The following is a 23,299-nucleotide window of genomic DNA, read 5'->3' on the forward strand; positions in this document are numbered from 1 at the left end:
AATAAAGTCAGATAAATGAAAAAAAAATTATATAGAATATTAAAACAATTTCCGGAAATGTGCGATTTACAAACAAATATGGCGACTTCTGGATGACGAAACGTGGCTGAGTAAAATGCAATACCTTTTCATATATAAGAGGTAAAACTGTGTCATTGCATCACAGTAACTACATCAAACACACTGAGAAACATTAATTTGGATTTTAAATTTCTGTATATTTGCGGAAATATGTCATTCATTCTTAGAAAATGGGTAGGAATATGTGTATACACTCACAATTACAGTGCACTCAGATTCCCCAACTCGTGTCGGGATTTTAATATTCAGTGTTTGTTTTCTATTGAAAAATATTCAGTCGGTAGTTTGTAAACGGCATGAACGTTCATAATATTACACTCTGTTATTTTATTTCTTTTTTAATTTTAATGATACACACAACTAAGTCAATTTTGCATAAGTGAAAAAATATTAAGAGGGTGTCCATGCCAAAACCAGACATTAGATGGCACATGACAAATTATTATTTTTAAAAAAAAATCACCCTTTTCACGTCACATAGGTGTCCTTTTATAAAGTTAAATGTTGGTTTTATTAACTGCAATGATAAAGGAGAAATAAATTTCACAGAATGCATTGTAATTCTTTGGAAAAAGGGAGATAACTTTTCATTTGAGCAAAATTTGGTTGCTATGTTAGGGAACTTAAATCATTTTCGGAGCCATCCATTTTCGATTCAAAATGAAATTTTTGACATACATGTGTATACATTACATTGGAACACAAAATTCAGTGGGATAAAATTTACCCAGTCTATTTTTTTCATGGGCAGTCTCTTAATAGTTCTAACTGAGAAACCTGACTTGTGAGACTTGTAACACTTCTGATGAAACATAATGACATTTATTTTCCTCACTGGGCTGAGAAAGTAATATTTGAGTGGAAATCAAAAGAATAAATTTCAAGTTAAGAATTAATATTAGACAGGATAAATATACACACACAACAAAGAACATAAAATAACCAAAATAACATGTACAAAGAAACAAAAGTAAATGAGCAACCAAGATTTCACTAAAACTGAGAGTATGGACCAGTTGTATCAGTAGGGTAGGCTTCCTCTGCTTTTCTAGAAACACCCACTGACTTGCTGAAGAAATGTCAGTCTAGGCTAGACTAAAGAGAAATACAATATATCATTGATAGGAGTCAGGTGCTACCTGAAACGCTTCTTTAGAAATGAAAATTTCAGGAACTCTTTGAATTTAATGGTATTCATGTTTATAAAAAACTTGTAAATTTCATTTTGACCCATATACTTTGTTCTTGTGAAACTGACTAATCATGGACATATTAATTTTAGGATGCGAACTATATCATTTTATAAAACCAAGATCTTGTGATTACATTACCTTACCAGTATTTGGGATGGATGAGGAAGCATTACGAGGACTGAATCCATTGTCAGATCCACAGTTACAAAGGAGGGTAAGAAATTTAATACTTCATAATGTATAATGTATATACTTAATGTATACATGGTATATGTTGTAGTTAGTTTCTACTGATAACACTTCTCTGATAAAATTTGCTCTATGGTAGCTGTGATTCAGGACAATATTTTTAGCAACATGGAATGGTACTGAGTTGAATTGATAGGGTTGCAAAGGCATTATGTCAAATACCCCCCCCCCCCCCCCCCTTTTGTGTTCTGTTTACTTGTTTCTTGTTTTTTTTTTCTTTTCTTTTTTGGGGAATAAAGATGTTTTCTTTTGTTATTTTGTAAATAAACAATAGAAATTCAATTGCAAGTTATCTATTAACTGCCTCACTCAGTGGTCTCAGAGTGGTGTACTGACTTCCAGTGCTGGACAAGAGGTCATGGGTTTGATTGCTGGCTGAGTCACATCAAAGACTTTCTAATTGGTAGTCACTTCACCAAGTACACAGTATTTAAAGGGATGAAGTAATAACTGGTTGGCTCAGTCAGAATGATGGGTCTGAGTGGGGTGGCATGCCTACCAGCTGGCTGTTGCCTTTGTGATGTACATTGTACATGTAGTACAATAAAAATCTAGTTTAGCATGTTGTACTAGTACAAAGCAGGGTCTTTTTGATAGGAGAATTGTTCTCATTCTAAAGTACATGAAATATCTGCCATAGACTGTTGAACCATAAATCAAGCATTTATTTCATAGACTATTAATCTAATTTTGTCTATTTCAAATGTTTATCCACTATTTTTAAATTGTCTGCTGCATTTGCAGTATGAATGATTTCGTCCAAATGTCAGTGTTGGTCAGTAATGTGTCCTCGTGTTGTTTTTGGACTTTTTAGTTTATTTTGAGGGAGTGTCATTCTTTTGTTACCATAGATTTTATTAATTTTGTTGTCATGACCTTTCAGAGCTTACTTAAAAGTGTTTTTACATGTAATAAAGACCTTTTGGTGATCTCTGTAAGTATTTACTATTTTTATAGGGGTTATAAAATGTTGCATTTGTTGCATTTTACCATGTCTGCCCCTTTTCTATTAAGTTAAGAAACAACTCAAAATAATGATAAATTTACTTAACTTACAGGCCTTGCAGTATTTTGAACAGCTCAAGGCATTAACTGATGGATGGAAGTTGTGTGCTGAAGCCTTTGTAAATAGATCCTACCATGGGTAAGGTGTTATATTACTGAAAAGTATTTGCCTTAAAATGGGAAAGTTTGCAGCTTTGAATGCGAGAAAATATGCATTTATATGTAGCGATGGAGCTCAACTTCCTCTTTATTTTATATATATATTGCTGATGTCAAAATATATTGCTGATGTCAATGACCAATGGAAATAGGCATGACTTCATATAACACATAGTGTGCCTATTGGTTTGAAGTTTAAACAATCACTTCCCAACTGCATTTACATTTCCTTATTACGTCACTCTGACAGAATGATTTTGAACCATTTATGCTTCAGAGCATCTACATATATAGGAGGTCGCTGATGCTCTGTCCCTAATATGTTAGGTATTTCCCTTTTTCTGTCTCTTATTGAACATCCTATCTATTCATATTTCTTATTGTTAGGATAAAAAATATTCAAATTGTTTTTCAGTTTTCGCTGATCCTACTTAACAAGTATAAGTAACTATTAAATTGCTATTTCTATTTTTAGGAATGACCATGTAAAGTTTTTCTGTTTACAAGTGGTTGAACACTATTTGAAAGCAGGTTATAACCAGGCCAGTGCTGAAGATCATCAAAACATCAAGTCATTTATTGCAAGATGTCTGCAACAACAGGTAGTCCAAACAGTTTTAATTTTCTTTTATTTTTAGCTCACCTGGCCAAAAGGCCATGTGAGCTATTGCCATTACTATGTGTCCGTTGTTGTTGTCATCCGTTAACTTTTTCAAACATCTTCTCCTCGAAAACTTCTTGATAGAATGGAACCAAACTTTGCAGGAATATTCCTTAGGGTATTTTTAACAATCCTTGTGTGGGGAATTCTGATGTGGCAAAAACATGGCTGCCATTGCTACAAATAAACCATAGGGGTCAAATTGCAGAATTTTGGAAATATTACAAAAACAGTTGGGTTTAGTTAAAATCTTGCGGGGTAAAATTGTTCAGCATGATGAGTTGGACTTCTGCCAAAATTTTCAGAAAGATCTATTGATGAATGAATGAGTTATAGGTCCCGAAATGGATTTTTTTACCGAATTTATCATTTCCCACTTTGAATATCTTCTCTAGAACAACTGGATAGATTGAAACAAAATAAGCATAAATGCAGGGTTCTCCATGACCTCTTTTTGCATGACGATGTTCCATGTGTTACTTTCCTTGCATCATGAATTCAAAATGAGTGACGTGTTTCTTTGGTGTGTGCCATGTATTCCGATTTGTGTCATGCTGTATTTCCCAATTACTCTTGCCTATTTATCATCACCTGTCATACATCAATATGATTGACATGAGTGTTTATTGTAAAAGAATACGATGTTTCAGGTGTCAAGCTACTTGGGAAAAACAGGAAGAAGTGACTTCTCTTTAAGAGAGACACTAGGGGATGAACAGGGAGAAGTGAACGCGTACGCGCATCATTTACTAATGCTTTTTTAAATTACATGTGTTATATGTTACTTCCATGCACACAATATAAGCAAGCATTTTCTTATATTCATTTTCTTTTATTGAGTAAAATGTTACTTCTTTTTAAGCTACATATGTAAGTAACTAAATATTTTGGACAAAATGGAATCGGCCTGCTGACTGAATGATTGACTGTATGGTACATTTGTGAAATTGAATTTCTAATCTATACCTCTACCCCTTACCAAATTTGTTACAGCAAAATTAATATATGATTGAGCAAAGCAAAGCTTCTTGCATTGCATTGTCCTATCGATTTTGGTTTTTTTAGCAGCACTGGGATAGAAAATTTCAAGCAGTGACATTCTGTAGTGAATTTCATTTTGTTGTTTTTATCTGATCCCACTTAATCCATAATGATTTCTTGTTCAAAATTTCTTATTATAAGTTGATCAAGAGTATCAATAATCATGTAAAAAAAATAATACTGACAAATCAAAACTGAAACTTTATTGACACGTATTGTAGGCTGTAACGGTGGGTACAAACTCGTCTCAAGCTTAAGAAATGTTCTGTTGTAATGGTGAATGAACTGTTCTGATATGAAAGATGAAGATCGAAAAAAACCCTACGGGTTTCTACCAAATTATCAACTGAGATAAATTTAACTCGTCCAAAGAACCGGCACGACAAAATTTGCACGTTTCGTAACAAAATGTAAACAATAAAACATGAATTATCATAATTGGTAATTTCCGGGGGTTTAATGTGTCAGGGAGTGACGCCTGTGTAAAAATATCTCAGATCTATCAAATTGGCAATTATCACCATCGGCAAAATCAATAAAATTCAAATAAGCATAATGATTTCTACTGTTTTATTTAAATGAATATTATTTTTTTAAACTTTTCATTTAATAAAATATAGAAGGTATCAAGAGTTTAATTCAATTTAACAAAGATGGATGTGATTGAAGAGGAAGCAAGACAATCTTAAATTTATACACCAATGTCCATTGATGCATGAAGGAGTTATGGGTCCTGAAATGGAATTTTTTCCAGAATTTATGATAACCGATTTTGAAAATCTTTTCCTCCTAAACTACTGGATGGATTTTAACCTAACTAGGCATGAATATAGCTTACTATATCCTTATCAATCTATATTTTGGGATTCTTGGTCTGGCAAAAACCACGGCTTATGTTACTAAAAATATACCATAAGGGTCAAATTGAAGTTTGTTGGAAATAACTCGTAAACTAATGTTTTGAGCTAAATTCTAACAGGGTAAAGTTGATAAACGTGGTAAGACCAACCTATACTGAAATTTTCATAAAGATCTATTGACCAATGCCAGAGTTGTTTCCCTTGAAAAGTAAAAAATTACTGTAAAAGATTTATTTCATAATATGAAAACGATTAAATTGTTCTTGTGACAATAGTACAGGAAGGTCAGAGTCCAGCTTTAGAAAGCTAAAAAGACTTTTTTTGAACAGGTGAGTGATTCAGGCTCTCTAGAGCCTCTAGCTGTGAACATGTTTTTGTGTAAATAGAATATACTTAGAAGAAGTTAAATTTAATTCAGAATTTACATGCTTACAGCCTAGCTTTCAAAGTTAATAGTCCTCTGAAGCTTTACCTGTTAGAAATATGTACGGTTTGTCTATGATTTTTTCATTGTCAATTTTTTTAGATAATGTTTTTTTTCCTGGTGATCCATAACAATTGCTGTTACTTCATATTCTCTATTATAAATGATATAGAATTTGAAACTTATCTTCATATACCAGGGTTCAGATGATACTCAAGACCGGAGCTTCATTAGGAACAAGATAGCACAGATTGTTTCTCTTGCTTTTATCTTGGATTACCCCTGTCGATGGCCTTCCTTCCTCATGGATCTGTTACAGACACTCTCACCTAATCACCAGTCTGTAGACATCTACCTCAGAGTCTTGTTAGCAATTGACAGTGATGTTGTTGACAGAGAAATAGTTCACACACCAGAGGTATATCACTATCAAATATTAGAACAAAATATTGTTTGATAATGCCATGTAAAAATTGATATAGAGCTATGTTTGATATAAAGTGCTGTCTAATACATTTGAAACTATACATTGCTACATAATGCTTTGATATACTTGAAATAAAGTATCTGTTAACTATTGAGTATGAGGGCAATTGAAACATACTTATTACAATTATTTAGAAGTTCTAATTTGATCTAAAAGGAATTTAAAAAAAAAAAGATGTATGTATTCGGTTCCATTGATTTCTCTTTGGTAAATATTTTACATTACAATATGATTTTTTTCACAGGAATTTCAAAGGAACACTGCTATCAAGGATGCAATGAGAGAGCAAGCTGTGGGACAGCTAGCTAACACATGGTATGAAATTCTGGTAAGTACTTAATTTAAATGGTTTCAATGGTAAAATATTGATTATTTGTAATTCTATTAAGTCTGTAGATAAGTAGGATTTAAAGATGTTGAAAAAAGTTATTGATTAACTTTTACCTTGTTTTTAAATGACAGACAACCTATGAGACATCAAACCCAGAAGTTGTGTGCATGTGTTTAGATGTGATTGGTAAATACATCTCCTGGATTGACATAGATCTGATTGCCAATGACAAATTTGTAACTGTACTTCTGAAATTCATGACCATGACACTGTTGCGAGAGAGTGCTTGCGACTGTATTACAGATATCTTGAACAAAGGCATGGATCCAATTGTAAAAACGAAATTGGTGGAGTCATTTACTAATGTGTTGGAAGAAAGGGGAATATTATATCCAAATGAAGTAAGTGAATCTTGATAAACATGTTTGTGTATTCCCTTTAATTACCCTAATTAATTGAAATATTCCATGTTTACAGTAAATACTCGAGTATAAGTCGATTCGCCTATAAGTCGGACCCCCATCTTCAGCCAAATTTTTCCAGAACCTAGCGTACCCGCTATAAGTTGGACTGATATCTGACAGCTGCATCGCTAAAATTCCTTACCCCTGATAACAATGAGTATACCTGTTTGTTTTGATAATTTCAATAAATATTGAAATTAATAATTAAAGTCAGTGTTGTTTTTATAAAGTACATGTAAGTAATTAAACTCTTGTTAAGCCATGTGGATTGTTTCGATACAGCCATTTTCTCATTCATTCTGATTTTGGTACAACCAATAACCCACATTGAAATCATAAATGTAATGAACAAAAAAGAAGAAGGCAATAAGTTTATGATACTTTAACAACTCATTTGAATATATTTCAGTAAGTTAAGAAGTTTTATCTTATAGCTGAAATATTACTGCTCGGGTGTTAAACCCCAACAATCAATCAACTTAAAGAAAATGAAATTCATGAAAGGAATTGCCATAACCAACTAAAATATTCATTACTGTTGGCACAAATTATGGTACATTATTGGGTCATGTTTCTATTACACCTTTTGGTTTTTGGCTATACCCATGTACATAGGTAAAAATCAAAGCACAAAATGGAGGAGTGAGAAATACAAATAAAATCAGTATTGTGGCAAGTTGAAGACTAAACAGCAAAATTTATGGTAAATAGTCTTTTACTGCATCATATTTTAGCTGTAAAAGGTAGAAGATGAAGACAGTCTTCCTAAAACTGACGTTAACAATTTAACTTTGGGGTAAACGGCACTGGTCTGGCTGTTCAATGTTGGTGTCACGCTCATCTCAACTATTTTCAAGCTGAAAATTTTAGCTCATAGTCGAGACCTCACCTATAAATTGGAACCCTTCCCAGCAGTAAAAAATTTAGTCCAAAAAATCTTGTATGCGAATATATATGGTACTTATATAAGGATATTGTTTAGGATAAGTAATTTTTGTAATTTTGTGTCAAAAACAAGAGCATTTGATTTAGAGTTGATTAAGTAAAGAATCCCATCTTATTTTGTATTGCTTTTCATTTAAATGCACTTCTAGCAAATGCATAAGTGGCCATTACTTGTAAGCAACTATAGATCTAAGTTACATAATTTGTATTTTTTTCTTTTGTTCTTAAGGATGAAGAGGGAGACTTTCTTGCCAAGTTGTCAAAACTGGTGAATGCCATTGGTGTTAATCTTATCATCAGTTGGCAAAAGTGAGTAACTTATATTAATAATTTTGTCCTTACAGATTGCCTAGTCATTTTGTGATGATATTGAAAGTACCATTTCAAAAATATATTAAAAAAAATAATTGTGGCAAAAAAGTTTGTATTCCTTATTACTTAAGTAGACAGTTTTTTAAATTCATTATCAAATATGCAGGTTAGTCAAGTCAACAGACAAAGAGAATACAGAAATTACTCTACAGGCTTTAGAGAGTAAAGTGCCTTTGATGTTTCGTTTCCTTGGTGATGAAGATGATGATGTTTCTGGTGCTGTGGCACAGTTTTCACAGGAGTACATAGCTCTCCTAAAGCAGACTAAAATACTCAGTCAGAAACAGAGGGAAAATATGGAGGTATGTGTAGTACTTAAGGTTTTGATTTTAGGTAGGTTATATCTTTTTATTGTACTTACTGCTTATATTAAAACATCTCTGACAAGTTTGTACCAGTTCCAACAAATCCTTGCAATAGCTATAGATCTTATTCAAACAGATGTAATTTAGAATATAGACAACCAGAGTGATGACAGAACTCTGAAGACCAGTTACCCTGAAGATTCCTAAATCTTTTCTCTTCTTTGGGTATAAACATTGTTTAGTTAGCTCTGACTAACCAGTCTTACACATGTCATTGCATTTTAGATGTCAGCCATACCCTGTTCATCAGGTGGGACTGACATCAAGTACAGTGCTAGTTCACAGAGTAGTGGAGTGTTACTGCTATCTCAGTATTGTGGACTTGATGACCGCTCATATGCTGATAAAAAATCGGTGGGCAAAATGTCTGATTTAAATGTTAAAGATTTTGAATGTATGCCTGTCAGTTGTAAAGTTGGTATTCAGCAGCAAAGAGTTGAATCCTATAAGATGTGTGATTTCAAGAATGTGATGTTTTCTCAACCAGAAACGGTTGAAACTTATGTAATGGATGAACATAAAGTTTGGAATAGTATAGCAACTCAGACAAGTAATGGGGATTCCAAACTGGATGTAAATGAGGAAACTGGGACAAAAATAAGTAATAAAGTTTGGATGAATAGGTTAAAATCACTTGAGAAGAGACTCAATGACCAAGAAAGAGGTTTTAAGAGAAGGAGTATCCAGTTTGCAGACTATGTTGCCAGACTTGAAATAAGAATCAATGAAAAAGACAATGAGATTACCAATCTGAGATCTTTAGTTGGATCCCAGGAGGAGTATGAAGTGTCTCCTAGTGTTGGTGTAAGAACTGAATATGCTTTAGATGGATTTGAATACCTGTGGGACAAATGCAAGCAGAAGTTGGACTATACAACAATGTTACCATGGGACAACCTAAAATTGGGAGCTATAGAAAAGAGATTACATGTGAAACAAAATACTCAACAAAAAATTTGGAAGTCTATAACACAGCAGGTGGTACAAAGATACAATGGTGATCTATATTCTGAAGAAATCTACCGCAATTCTGCTGTCTATTTATAAACATTTTATGACTCAAATGTTTTATGCAAATGTACGTAGCAGTTAATGTTTTGCTAGTAATAAAAATGTCAGTGATAATTTTATTGTTACATTACATGCTTATGTTTTCATTTATCTTTAATAAAACATGAGTTGTATGGATTACTAATGTACTTTTTAAAATTATTACTGTGATTATTGTTGTAAAGTGATTAATAAAGTAGAATATTTTACCTAGAGAATATTAAAGTGAAATAGGAAAAGACTTCAAGAGTAACTGACTTAACAAAAAGCTCTCTTATTTGTTGAGAGCATGAAAACTAGACAGAAGTAGGATTATTTTCCCCACTTTGATAGGGAGACATATTATTTTTGTCTTGTATGTCTATCCGTCTGTCTTCCATCAAATTTTTGTTAGTAAAACTCTTTGAAAACTTCAGCACAAAATTTCAGGAAACTTTGTAGGTAGTTAGGACATGATATGTAGTTGTTACCAGGATTTTAATATGCACTGAATTTTGAAGTAGGGAGACATGCTTTTTGGTAGGCAAACTTAAATTTAAGTTTAATTAAAAAGATGTTCATAAAACTTGTCACCTGATTATAATTGTTATCTATATCTGAATGTTCCTGAATTATTTAAATATTAATTTAAAGTGTTTTATTTCAGCATTTTTGTCGCAATGATTACTTTGAAATGTCTTGTATATGCACATTTCATACTTTCAGAACAGGATTACATGGCTCATAAATGCAAGATATTATTAAGAAAAGCTAAGAACAAATATTTATCTTTTCTTGTACTACCATATGTTACTTGTCATGTTCTTACAGTTTTTAAATTAATAATGTGTTGTTTTAGACAATAAAAAAGAAAATCATTTGGAGTTTATTTCTTTGTACATGTTGTAATGTGTTCTAGCTAGGATATGAAATCAGAGGGGTACAGGAAGATGGTACCTCAATCCAAATGTGCTAGACCCTCAGATGGTGGTTTAAAAAAACACAAGTTCTTGTATTTATGACACTTGAAGGGAAAATGTTCCTAGCAATGTTGGATTGGGTGACACTGTGAATCAAAAGTTCTTGGGGCACTTTGAAATATATGAAGAGGAAAACAGGGCAACTCAGAGGGGCATTGTTCCTTAGGGGTGGAGGGAGGCACCCCTCCATATTATCTAACAAGGACATTATTAAGAAGAGTTATTTAACCTTCTTGAGAAATGAAATTTTCAATAATCAAACAAAATTAAAGTAGAAATTAGAAAAAAAAACACTTTTCAGTACATGTGCTATTACTATATACTAGAGTGCATGTAGTTGCACAAAATTCTCCAATTAAAAGGGATTTATGTAAAATGCATCAGGGAAAACTCTTTTTCAAGTATATTTGATGGCTTAAAGTAATATGAAACTTCAATTATGATTTCTGTCGACTAAGATCATTTTGTGATTTTATAGTAAAACAAATATTGTGCATGATAAACCCTGATCTAAGAAAAAAAAATACTTTCAGTATTTATTGTTAATTTGGGTTCTTTTGGTGGAAGGGGCATTAATTTCTTGGTTGATTGAAGAAAATCCAGCATACATGTAATAAAAGCTGTTTTGGGGCATTTCAGGTGAAGGAATTTGTCTCAATCGGTTTGTTTTTACTCCTTTATGTTAAAAAAGACCTATTGATAAACAGCTCTTTTTGTTCTCAAATTTATGGCTTACATGACTTTATATGGTAAGTGGTATATGGAGAAAGAAATTACATTGAAATAATATATATACAAGTATGGTATTTATGTCAAGATGAAAATTTCTTATTTTTCTTGTGTTATGAATATTATTAGTGTAAAAAAATATTCAAATTTTAATATGATTATGATTATATTTAACTAATTAAATTATAATATGGTTACAAAAACAATTTTTTTGTTCTTCTTCTTCAGGGTTTGCTGTATATAGTAATTAAGAAAATGACATATGATGAATCTTATGATTTTGAGCATGAGGTACTTATTTGTTCTTGAATGTATTTATGATAAAATATTTCCATTTGTCTTCGAATTTTTTAAATATTTACCCTTGTTTGAATTGTTTGAATGTTCAGTAGGTCAATTATAATGTACATGAATGTATGATCTATGATAAGTATACGAAAAGAGCTATGATTGATATTTACCCCACAGTTTTTTATTAACTATACATTAACATACAGATTTTTAGAATATTGATATAGTACTAATAACCAATTATACACCTATTTTGAAATGAATTATTGTTAATTGTTTTCTTCAGGGTGAGGAGGAAGCCATGTTCCAGGAATACAGGAAACAACTGAAAACCATTTTCAACAACTTAGCAGCACTAGTAAGTACATGTTCTGTTTAATTAGCATGTAGCAGTTCAAGGGAAAAGGAAAACAGGAAGTTTAGTCTAGAATTCAGTTCTAAAGAAAATGAAAATGTAGGCAGTTAATTCCAGAACTCAGTTCCTGAGAAAAGGGAAACATAGGCAGATAAGTCTAGAACATATTAATTAAAAAGTTAAACATCTAAGTTAGTGTATTGACATTTAGTGAGCTTTGTAGACAGAAATGATCGTATGTTCCATATTATCCAATAGTCACATTTTCCTCAGTTGATAGTTATATCTTTGACATTTTAGCAATAATTTAGTTAACTATTCTTCACTAGGATTCCCAGTTGATCATAGTAACTGTACACAACTTAGTAACAAGGACTCTACCAAACTGGGAAAGAATGGACAAGTTAGAGATAGAGCTAGCTATAAGTCTGTTGTATCAACTTGGTGAAGCTCTTCCGGTAAGATCAGATTACACTATGCTATAGAAAAATGAATGCAGAGCCTAATCTAGACATTTATGATAAGGAGAAATTTAAGTAAATTATTTTTGAAAAATAACAATATCCACATTTTTGCGTATGTAATCTAATACAGAAACTTCTCCCTGCCAAAGACCAACGGGGAAGTGAGTTCAAACAAGGAGAAGTTTTTTGCTCGTTTTTCCCTCTCTTATTTCTGTTGAATAAATATAGTTTGATGAAACAAAATCTTTATGAACTGCCCATTTAATTAGCTTCTGTACTAAGGTGCATGAAATAAGTACTGTAGTAGTAGTAAAATCTGTAGTGAATGTATGGCACAGTAGTTGAAATGTTTACTCTTTTTATTCCAGGACAAAGAAAATGACCACAGAACTTTTATTTTGCAGGCATCACAAGGTCAACATTTCAGCGGTGATGTCACCAAAGCATCTGTTCTACAGGAAATGATGAGACTGGTATGAAATATACAATGAAGAAGACTTAAGACCAGTAGTAGTAGTAGTGTCTTGTGGGCTTCTGTCTGAAGTGTTTAGCAAAAAAACAAATAGTTAATTAATTTGTACTAGGAACCATAATATAGAAATTAATCTCACACTGATTAAAAGTTTGTTTGTATACAAGGGTCTGATGCTTTTTAATGAGTAACCAAGTCATAACTTTGTATTAAGGTAGAGTAGCTATAAACTAGGAAAAATATAATTTATCGCCTTAAACTTTGATGTAGGAATTTTATAATGCTTTGTATGACTGGGCTGTAGAATTCTACCATAATTTGTTGCAAGTGAAATAAGACCAGGCAAAGTAAAGATCTAAATTTAGAAGGTTGATTAGGGTTGTGGGAAAGTTTGTTTCCATACCAGTCTAACTTGTGGAAGGCAGAAAGTTTTCTAAGTTTCTAGAGCACTGTAATGTTTTAAAAAATATCATAGTGTAACACATAGAACTCTTATAACTGCCCTATGCAGTCATGATAACATTTTATTGTAAATAGTTAGAATTGTATGCATTATGTTTTTTTTTAGTTGATGACAAGCCGAGTCAGTTGTCATGGTCACATGGCTGTCATGTTACAGTTCTTTGAAACAGTAGTTAGATATGACAAATTCTTTAGTGTAGAACCACAGCACATTCCTGATGTATTGGTATGTACTTAGCTTTAAACATACCATACTAAAGATAGAAATAGCTGAAGTATCAGAGTTCTTAGACAGTTTTATTTTTGTAGATTACCATCTGGTATTGCTGTTAATTGCTTTTTAAGAAAAAAAATATCAAATTGGCTGACTGTGATATATCCATTCCATGGAGATTTTTTATGGCCATGCTTAACTAAAGTGTATTATTATCCCAATGTCTGTATATCTGTGCATCCTTTACACTTATGGATATATTTAAGAACCCCTTCAACCTAATATTTTGAACTTTTAAATCAATGCTGTGAACAGTAATATACAGGTCAAGTTTTAACACAATGATTTTTTTTTGCATTTGCATTTTTATGATGCATGTTTTTTTTTATTTCTGATGTTTGGAATGCAGGAACATCTTGATTACCAGATAATTCTATATTTATTTTATATTTGAGAATAAAAAACTACAACATATATATTCAATTTTATCTTAGTAAAAGCATAAGCTTGAACATTTCATAGATTATGTTTTTTTCTAATTTTTCAGAAATGTTCACTTCCCTGAAACGCAAGGCTAACCTATTGTGTATGACAAAGTAAAAATGTGTGATTTTTTTTCCAGATGGCATTTACTGATGAGAGGGGATTCAGACATCAATCAGCTCATGTTAGAAGTCGGACATCATATTTGTTTTCTAGATTTGTCAAGGGTGTTAGGTAAGATTTATTAATGTAACATTGTCATTTTTTTAGTGCAGTTTTAAGTTTCTTTCCTGTACTTCTTTTTTTAATCCATATTTTATGAAGTTTAGTAAACATTAAACATTCAAAATATCAGTTTTTCACTAAGGAATTATTCTGAAGTATTTTTAACAGGGGATTCCATTTGATTACTCTTTTTATTTTACAGAGCTCACATTCATAACTATGTTGAAGAGATATTGCAGAGAATTCAGGATTTACTGGTACTGAATACTCCAGACAATGGGTACCAGCATCTTCTATCATCAGATGATCAGCTTTTTCTGTATGAAACTGCTGGAAGTCTTATTGTATGCAGCAATCTTCCTAGTGAGGTAGGAAGTTTCATTATCACACAGTTTCCTATTATAGTAAAACATTGAAATATCTTACTCGGAAATCTTATTGGCTCAAGTACAAGAATACACAGTTACTGTATTACATAGATTTATTTTTTACTCAGTAACATTGGTTACATTATTTTAAATGTGAATGTTGTGTGTTAGAATGGGAGTCGGCTTTATGAAATAAATATTTTGATAAATGTTAAGTTGAGATTTTTCTCAAATCCTACCTCAATGCAAATTCAACCAATCAGATCACTTGAAACTGATGACTTGAGGAGGTTTTTTTATGAAACCCATGCCGTAAAATAATGTTCCGTCTGTATAAATTAACCAGTTAAAATTCATTATTTTGTTCTTGCAGAAAAAGCAAGCATTGATGAAAAACCTGTTGTCACCAATAGCATCAAAGTTTGAGAACTTGCTGACCAAGTTGGTAAATGAAACAAATCCAGAGAAACAACTTGCCTATGCTCAAAGTATCCACACTGCCACTGCACTTGCAAGGTTAGTAACATCATTCCTTTTAAATGAGACTGCTAATTTTATTATATTCTTAACATTTTTTTTAGCTGCCTTAATGAACAGAATTGACCAGTATTACTTAGTATTTATATCAGGTTGGTTGAGGTGGGAATAGTTTATAAAGATTCTAAGAGAAGATGCAAAATAAAGTCGAATAATTTCAATTTAATCTATTATTACATCTATATTTCATTTTATTATGTTTTTTTTATACCCCACTCAACGAGTGTATTGGAATCACCTTGTCCATCTGTCGGAATTTTGTCACAATTGGCTCTCAAATGGATGGACTAATTTCAAATTTGTTGTTTGGCTTCAGATAGACAGAGATGTTATGAGTGATTTATTTTTAGTGCTATCCTACATCAACTTACTGTTTTGTAGACTGCAATTTTTCACTATATGGAATGATTGAGAAAACATTTGTCACAAAAATTTCAACGCCCAATGAATTGACTGATTTCAAATTTGGTGTGTGGGTTAATATAGATGAGGCATACTTGATAAGATTAAGTCAGCTTCCTGTACAAGTTTGGGTATGCCTAAACTTCATATTTATCATAGGATCAATATTTTATCATTTACTGTAGTGTTATACATCATTCATTTACTTGATATTTCTCATTAATACTTTCAGTCGGGTAAGCAAGGGATTTTCTAGTCAACAGACCATGCAGGTGTGTGGATGTGTCGACACATTTACTGATCTACTGCGTCTATTTTTACAAGCTGTTAATGTTCCTCTACATCGACAGCTTATTCACACAGGTAGGTACATCTAGATATATTCTTAAGTTAGAGTGTATGTTCTATATGCAGTCTACCTGATTGTGTGGTCACCTGAATATAACTATAACCTATTATTTATAAACTCCAATGTAGTAAATTCTATCTAGAATCAAATTATATACAAAGACCACTTTCATCGTGGGACCATAATTTTGCTGTCCCTCCAAGAAGTTATGTGTAACTGTACAAGGTAAATGGATTTCAAAGTTACATGTATATGAAATGCAGCAAGAGAAGTTTATTTGTACAAATTTGAACTTACATAATGAAATGCAGTACTATACTTTAAGTCAGACTTGAGGATTTGTTTCAGGTTACAATTGTAATTGATTGATTAAAATTAGCATTTGAAGTCTTTCATTTTTTGTCAAAACCAATGCCTATATTGATCATTGCATTGACTGAACTTTGTTATTTGCAAAAAAAATGTTCTTCAATAGTAGCTTTACTCATGAAAAAATGTAGAATGATACATGATATGCATTTTAGTTTATTGCTGAAGTGCTTTTCATACTGAGAATGTTTTAGTGATACATAATCATTTCAATCAAATTATTCACATTTTGTTCATTTCCATTCTAGGGGTGCGGCAATATTTACATAGAATGGTTGTATGTATGGAGAAAGAAATTCTTCCTTTTGTTCCTATTGTGTTAGAGAATTTACTGAAACAGCCTGATGCTAGAGAATTACATGACTTCCTGCCTTTAATGAATCAAATGATCATGAAATTCAAAGTAAGTTGCATGTCAATATCTAGGACATGTTATCTGATTGAGCAATATAAGTGCTATTGATATCTTACTAAAGTTTGCTACTATGTGCTCTCTTGTCAGTTTATTCAAGTATTAATATGTAGAAAAGAAGTATCTTTGTCTCAAATAACCTTCTACAAATATTAACCTGGAAATTTTTGTGGTAGTTTAACTTAGACTGTTGTGGGGTAAGATGTATTTGTAGGTTTTGGTATTATAAAATGGCCAATATACAAAGCATTAAGTGATAATTTATGCAGAATTTGTTTCTGATCTACTTGTTTTTTCTTTCAGAGTGCCATATCACCATTTCTACAAGAAGTGTTTATGCCTTTGGTCAGTACTATTTACCAGGTATTAACTGCACCTACAGATGAACTAGATCAAGTCACAGCTAATGACAAGAAAATGTTACAGCGAAGCTACTATTTATTTATATGTACCATAGTTTCCAATGACGTTTTAGATGTTTTGAAAAATCAAGGTAAGTTCCTTAGCAGTTTGGTGGTTCCTCCTCAAAATGGAAATACAAGTATATATGTTAAGTGATTATGTTTTTAGCTAATGTGAAGTTGGCAGTGTAAAATATTGCACAGCATACTGTGCATGCATTATATCAAAATTTAAATGCTACATTAAATTGATTTTGTTATTAAAACGACTTGAATAAAAGAAAAAAAAAGTTTTTTTTTACATTCTTGTTTTAATCTTCTAGTATTGCTTATGAAGTTACAGCTAGTAATTATATGTATTTTGAATATGTTTTCAGACATGCAGAATGTTCACCAGGTGTTAATTACATTCATCCAAGGTGCTGTTGAAATACCTGATCCTCAGGTAAGACTTAGAGTTAAAATTAGTGTAAACAAGGATAAGTGAAAATGCATACATGTATCAATAATGTAGAGAATGAATCTGAAAATTGTTCATAGTAATTAAAGTAAGAGGAAAATATCATTAAAATTTTTATGCATATCAAGATTTCACATAAGGTAATTTGATTGGTTCTGTATTTTTGTATAAATCGTATTTTAAATGATGATTTATTTTATACAGCAGTTATCTGTTTTGAACCTCATAGAAATTTGCCCCATATAAATTTATTTTTAACAAATTTTATATTTTTCAGAGTCAGAAAATGTGTTTCAATATATTAAGGAAACTTGTAGAGTCCTGGGGTAAGTTTTGCTTCATATGGCAGTTATATAATTTTTTTTAATATTGCATGATTTAAGTAGGTATGACTCTTGCAAATAAATATAGACTGTTATAAGCTTTCACAAACATACATTTTTGATGCACATCACAATTTATAGCTATTTTGAAAATTTGGTTGTGATTAAACAAAGATTTATGTTGCTCATGAATCCTATTTATATTTAGGTGGCAATGAAGGAATGATGGGATTTGTAGATTTTATGTATAAAAGTATAATTCCTGCCTGTTTAATGGCTCCAATGAAACCAAGCTTTGATTTAAATGATGGTCAGACTTCACTGGTTAGTATAAATACAGTTATATTTTAAAAATGTTGTAAATGAAATTAAACTTTGTGATCTTTATATATATATTTTTTATTTAATGCAATAATTTCAATACTGTTTAGTCTTGTGTTAGTTTTGTGGCAGTAGGGGCTCTTTATATTCTACATTATCTATCTTATTACAGGAAGTGAAAATACACATATATATTTATTTTTTTTTATATACTTTTTACAGCTGGAAAAAAGAAGGAAAATGTTATTATCAAAGTCAAATTTCAATTAATTTATTCATGTTCTTTCTGTCCTTTCAGGCTTTGGGTGAATGTTCTAACTGTTTGAGAGAAATATATGGTAAAAGGGTACGTTTTTTAAAACAAATAAACTTGGCACTTGAACTTTAGCAAAATGAATTGTTTGGCATGGATCACTCATATTTTATCTAATTTTTTTTGTGGTAAATTAAACTCCAGTGCACATCAATGTGTGATAAATCTTACTTTACATCTAAAATCAAACATGTAGGTAGTAGCAATTTCAATTTTGTTATTGCAGAAATCAAGTTTTTGTAATAAATCAAAATTTCACTTTAACTAAGATATCAATAATCTATAAGGTATTAGTAAAACATGAGTATTATTGAATTATTTATATCCACATGCCATCATGTAGTTCATTTTGATATTTGTCCTTTTTCAGGGAGATGAAATGATCCAATATTTATGTTCAGAATATCTTCCCACACTACAGATGTCACAACAACAATCAGAGGTTTGTATGTTTATTAAATACTTAAAGAAGTGGTTGGTGTTACTGAGAATTCAATCTTTATCTCTTAAAATTTACTTGATTTAACTGGTATTATTGCTTTGGATTTTGGTTGCAGGATGAGCAATATGTTATCTTAATTTTTTTTTTTTTTCAGGAATTTTGTCAAGCTTTAAAAGCAGAAAACAAAGTCTTCAAAACATATTTTAAGGTTAGTTAAGCATTAAATATATATATATTAGTTTTGTTTTGCTTATGAACAAAGTCCATATTACTCAATCTTAACAGATGATTTTTCTATACCCATGGAACTTGTCAGGATTTTAAACTTTACTCCAATAAACTATTTGATGGGTTCTATTGAAATTGGTCTTACTTGTTGTGTATCCAGTTGTGAACTCCAATTATTCTTGTTTGTAATGTTGATGCCCCTTGAGGGTCCATGATTGGCTGAATAAACTTGCATTACTTGATTTTTAAAGGATTTTCATATGAAGGAATTTGTTCATTTGATATGTCAGGAAAGTTTCTGATTGTGGTTCTTGAAGTTACAAAAGTTGTTTATTTTAAGATTAATGACATTGAAATTACTACTTTATATGTAACTGGTGACAATATTCATGGCACAAACCAGTTGGTGTATGGTAAAAGTTACATGTGTGGAAATCAATGTCCTGGACTCTAATTTAAAAGAATTATAAGATTTAACTTGACTTGAATATTCACCAACATGTTGTATTAATGTGACTTGGTCCAGTTTTTACACCTGTAAATTCCTTTTAAAGGATTTTAATCCTATGGCGTCAGTAATCAATAACTTTGTTTTAAGAAGGAAACAAGTGTGAATTGATTTTATCGATAATTTTTTATTTTAATTATATTAAAATGACACCATTTTTTTTTCAGAATTTTTTCATGAAAGCCAAGTCATGACAAAGGGGAATAACTGACTCCCACGTCAGTTTCAAGTTGTTACAGTATTTATATGCCTGCTGATGTGTGTGAGCTGTATGTGTGTATGGGATTATATATGTATCGTGTAGGTGTGTGAAGATGAAGTCCAACAGCCAATGTAAACATGGTTAAGAGTATGCAGCTTGGTATGCCAGTTATTGATGACAGTAAATTAAGTCTGTGATTGTATAAAAAAAACTTAACAATTTGCTTGTTAGAATTTGTACATACAGTGTATTTGTTTAATGATGAATTCCATGGATAAGAGTGTATTAAAGATACAAGTTTCTGGTTGTTGAACATTGTTTGTAAATAATGTTAGTATGTTGGTGCATATAAAATTGTTTAAAGATAATTGTTGATATAGCTGTTTTAGTGCTTTTTGCCAATTTCTATGAATAATAGTATATATTCAAAATTTGTGCTGATCTGGGTTTAAGTCCTTACATATTGGTTAAGACATGAAGTTTGGCAAAATTAACTCAATTTATTGTTTTCCATTTATTTTAATTACTCATTAACATATTTGAAGTCTGGGATTTTTTTTTGCACATTTTTATAATGAATTATGATGTGGCACTCTTTCATTTAGGTAACTTTCTTCATAAAACTATTAGGGTGCTATTACATAATTTAATTTACTGTAATTTATTGCAGAAAAAATTTTGACAATGAATATTTAATAGAATTTAATGTTATGCAATAGTAATCCAGTTGTGTTCTAATATTTTTACACTCAGTCTAGTGTATTTGTTAAGTGTTTTAACATTAAATTATGTTGCATTAGTTTAATAAAAAAAAATGAGATTGTAACCTGGAAAGAGAACAAAAATTATAATATTTTTACAACTCTAGAGACTTGTTATGATAATTGAGAAATGAATTAAATTAAGGTCATTCTAAATAGTATTTATTTGTTCATGTAGATTTGGAAAGCACACTTTATTGATGAATTTTCCAAGCAGCAAGCAAGTTAAAATATAACAGGTGCCAATTTTACACTAAATTGCTCTAGACTGAATTCTGTCAAAAAATAAAGTTTAATCAGAACATGGATATAATTTTGATTGTAATACTTATAGAGCTATTTTAAGGAGGTAGACCTAAGGTGAGGGACACAACTCTTACAAACAATTCTCATGTTTGTATTCAGCATTTAACATCAAATTCATGTAAGCATGAAGTAACTTGGTTTGATTTCATTCTGTTTCAAATGCTTGATAGGCTTTGGTTAAGTTGAATATGATACAAACATATCACTGATTTCAAGAGTTATGTCGCTTACATTAGATCTACCTCCTTGAAGTATGTACAGATAAGTACAAGAGTAGTTAGTTAGATTACTTTCATTATGGTGGTTAAAACAATTCTACAACTATTAATTTCTAGTACATTGTATTTAAACCATTCATTTTTAAAAGATCAGTAACTGATTTGAGAAAAGTGTAGTTTTGCCACAGTTATTTTTCATTTGTTATATTTGTGGTAGTCATTACGACAAGTAAATAAAAACTCCAGAATTATTACTCCATGAATTAAGGGTTATTTCTTCTTATGCATATTTATGATATATGCCAAAATCGTGAAAATTAAATAGCTCCTTTTTTTTATTGAAACTATGAAAAACCACTTATATTTTATTGTATATTGGAAAAGAATTGGAGGATAGCTGTACTTTATTTAATGATATCATTTTGACTCGCATACTGTGTTGCAAGTAAAGTATTGAAATGATTGCAAACTGAAGAAGAGCTTAATTTGTACTTTCGGTTAGTTTAAATGGTTTGAATTGTTGTATGATATTTTGTTGAAATGTTCTTGAATTTAATAGTAGAATATGTTACAAGGAGCTTTTAAATAATCCAGTTATATTTTATAATGATAGGGGTTATAATTATAGCTAATTTAAACAATTGAAAAAAAAACTAAACCTGCTTTCACCATAGATATGTAACCATAAAAATGTGCAATGAAGCAATTATAAGAATCAATTTAGCTTTCAGTAAATTTTTTGGGCAAGCCATTTGAGGCAAAATAAATTCTTGATAGTCATGAGTAGTTAAAGGTATTGTCAGATTGCTTTTCTAGTTGGAAATGGATAGTTGTTGGTTGTAAAGTGAGCTTGATAATAGTGTTATGTTTTATCATATGTTGGGAAAAGAAAAATGTAATGTTTGTGATATGGCTCCTAATGTGGTGTCATTTCTGGCAAATACAAAATTATTTTAACTGTTTTAGTTTTACAAAATATTCTTTTCTTTCTGGCATGTTACATATATTATATCTAGTTTTCAGAAAAAAAAAAACAAATGGAAATTATTTTTTTCTCACATTTAAAGGTTAAAACTGATATTATTTCAAAGAATTTCTGGTATTAAGTTTACTATAAGAAATGCTTCTTCAAACAGGAATAAGATTTCTGTATGAATTACATCTCTACTTATTTCAGTTTATTATCATTTTACTTCCTATAGATATTATTTTTGCATTTAATGATAGTTTGTATGGTAATTAAGTGTGCCCTTCACAATCTCAATTATTCTTTGTTAAGATTAACTTAAATAATTGAATTAATTATTTTACATTCTTTTTTTTTCAGAAACATTACTTTTTCATTAAATAAATGCATTATTTAAATCACATTAAATTCAGTAAAATGCTTGAATACAGGGTATTGAGTCTTAAAATTGAGCATGGTCATTTATTAAGTTATACAATTATATACTAGATTGTTGATTTGAAAATATGACCATCATTTCATCAATGTTTTGGTTTTACAATACAATCCTAACCATCATCAAAGCACTTACAAACAGTTTTAAGTAAGTTCAGATTTCTTATGGTGTTAATTCGTTTCGAGTTCATATCTGTCAGTTGTATTATTAAACTTATTTGGTAATACTATGTGCAATAGCTCAGATTGATAAAAAATAGATTATGTGAAAAACAAATTTGGTTAAAATAGAATTTTGTTACGTTGATTACAGTGAAATCTAAACAATAAAGTATGAAAATAATGATTTTGTTCAGTTTTATTTTTATGACCATAAAACATTTGCCTCTTTGCTTTATGTAAACTGTAGTCGCTTGATATCATTTCAGTAATTTGATGAATAATAATAAATACAAAGATGTAATGAATTGATGTTTACAGCGAGACATTATTATGTTATTAATCACATGATTTTATGAATGAAACTTTTAGTTAGACCTTACAATCTCGGCATTATAATAATCAATGAATTTCATAAAATAATGGGTGAAAAAGAAAAAAAAGTTATAGGATTGAACAATAAAAACACATCTGACA

The 23,299-nt window shown here is 30.7% G+C and overlaps 1 protein-coding gene across 4 annotated transcripts; it reads left to right on the top strand.

Moving 5' to 3' along the window:
* The first annotated feature begins 61 nt into the window (after nucleotides 1–61).
* LOC148627254 (exportin-T-like) lies at nucleotides 62–23,006 on the top strand. 4 transcript variants are annotated; one of them, XM_088570450.1, is made up of 27 exons: nucleotides 62–141; nucleotides 1,364–1,488; nucleotides 2,582–2,667; nucleotides 3,163–3,289; nucleotides 5,873–6,091; nucleotides 6,405–6,488; nucleotides 6,623–6,892; nucleotides 8,130–8,209; nucleotides 8,379–8,574; nucleotides 11,604–11,666; nucleotides 11,953–12,024; nucleotides 12,351–12,479; nucleotides 12,854–12,958; nucleotides 13,526–13,645; nucleotides 14,256–14,350; nucleotides 14,544–14,709; nucleotides 15,083–15,225; nucleotides 15,881–16,011; nucleotides 16,615–16,769; nucleotides 17,082–17,271; nucleotides 17,557–17,624; nucleotides 17,917–17,965; nucleotides 18,171–18,286; nucleotides 18,582–18,629; nucleotides 18,967–19,038; nucleotides 19,193–19,246; nucleotides 19,942–23,006. In XM_088570450.1, exons 2-27 carry the CDS (start codon nucleotides 1,429–1,431, stop codon nucleotides 19,966–19,968), a joined length of 2,925 nt encoding a protein of 974 aa, XP_088426576.1. In that variant the 5' UTR covers nucleotides 62–141; nucleotides 1,364–1,428; the 3' UTR covers nucleotides 19,969–23,006. The 4 variants fall into 4 exon arrangements, with proteins under 4 accessions (XP_088426576.1, XP_088426585.1, XP_088426557.1 ...); XM_088570459.1 differs by having other exon boundaries at nucleotides 12,890–12,958; XM_088570431.1 differs by having other exon boundaries at nucleotides 65–255.
* Nucleotides 23,007–23,299: the final 293 nt, after the last annotated feature.

Source organism: Perna viridis, chromosome 1, assembly GCF_037379345.1.
Source record: "Perna viridis isolate PV_CMFRI_1.1 ecotype Kerala chromosome 1, ASM3737934v1, whole genome shotgun sequence".
NCBI lineage: Eukaryota > Metazoa > Mollusca > Bivalvia > Mytilida > Mytilidae > Perna > Perna viridis.

Coding starts and splice junctions, on each gene's coding strand:
- LOC148627254 (XM_088570431.1), top strand. Junction 12,025..12,350: donor TCAACAACTTAGCAGCACTA/GTAAGTACATGT, acceptor ATTCTTCACTAG/GATTCCCAGTTGATCATAGT. Junction 14,351..14,543: donor AGATTTGTCAAGGGTGTTAG/GTAAGATTTATT, acceptor TTTATTTTACAG/AGCTCACATTCATAACTATG.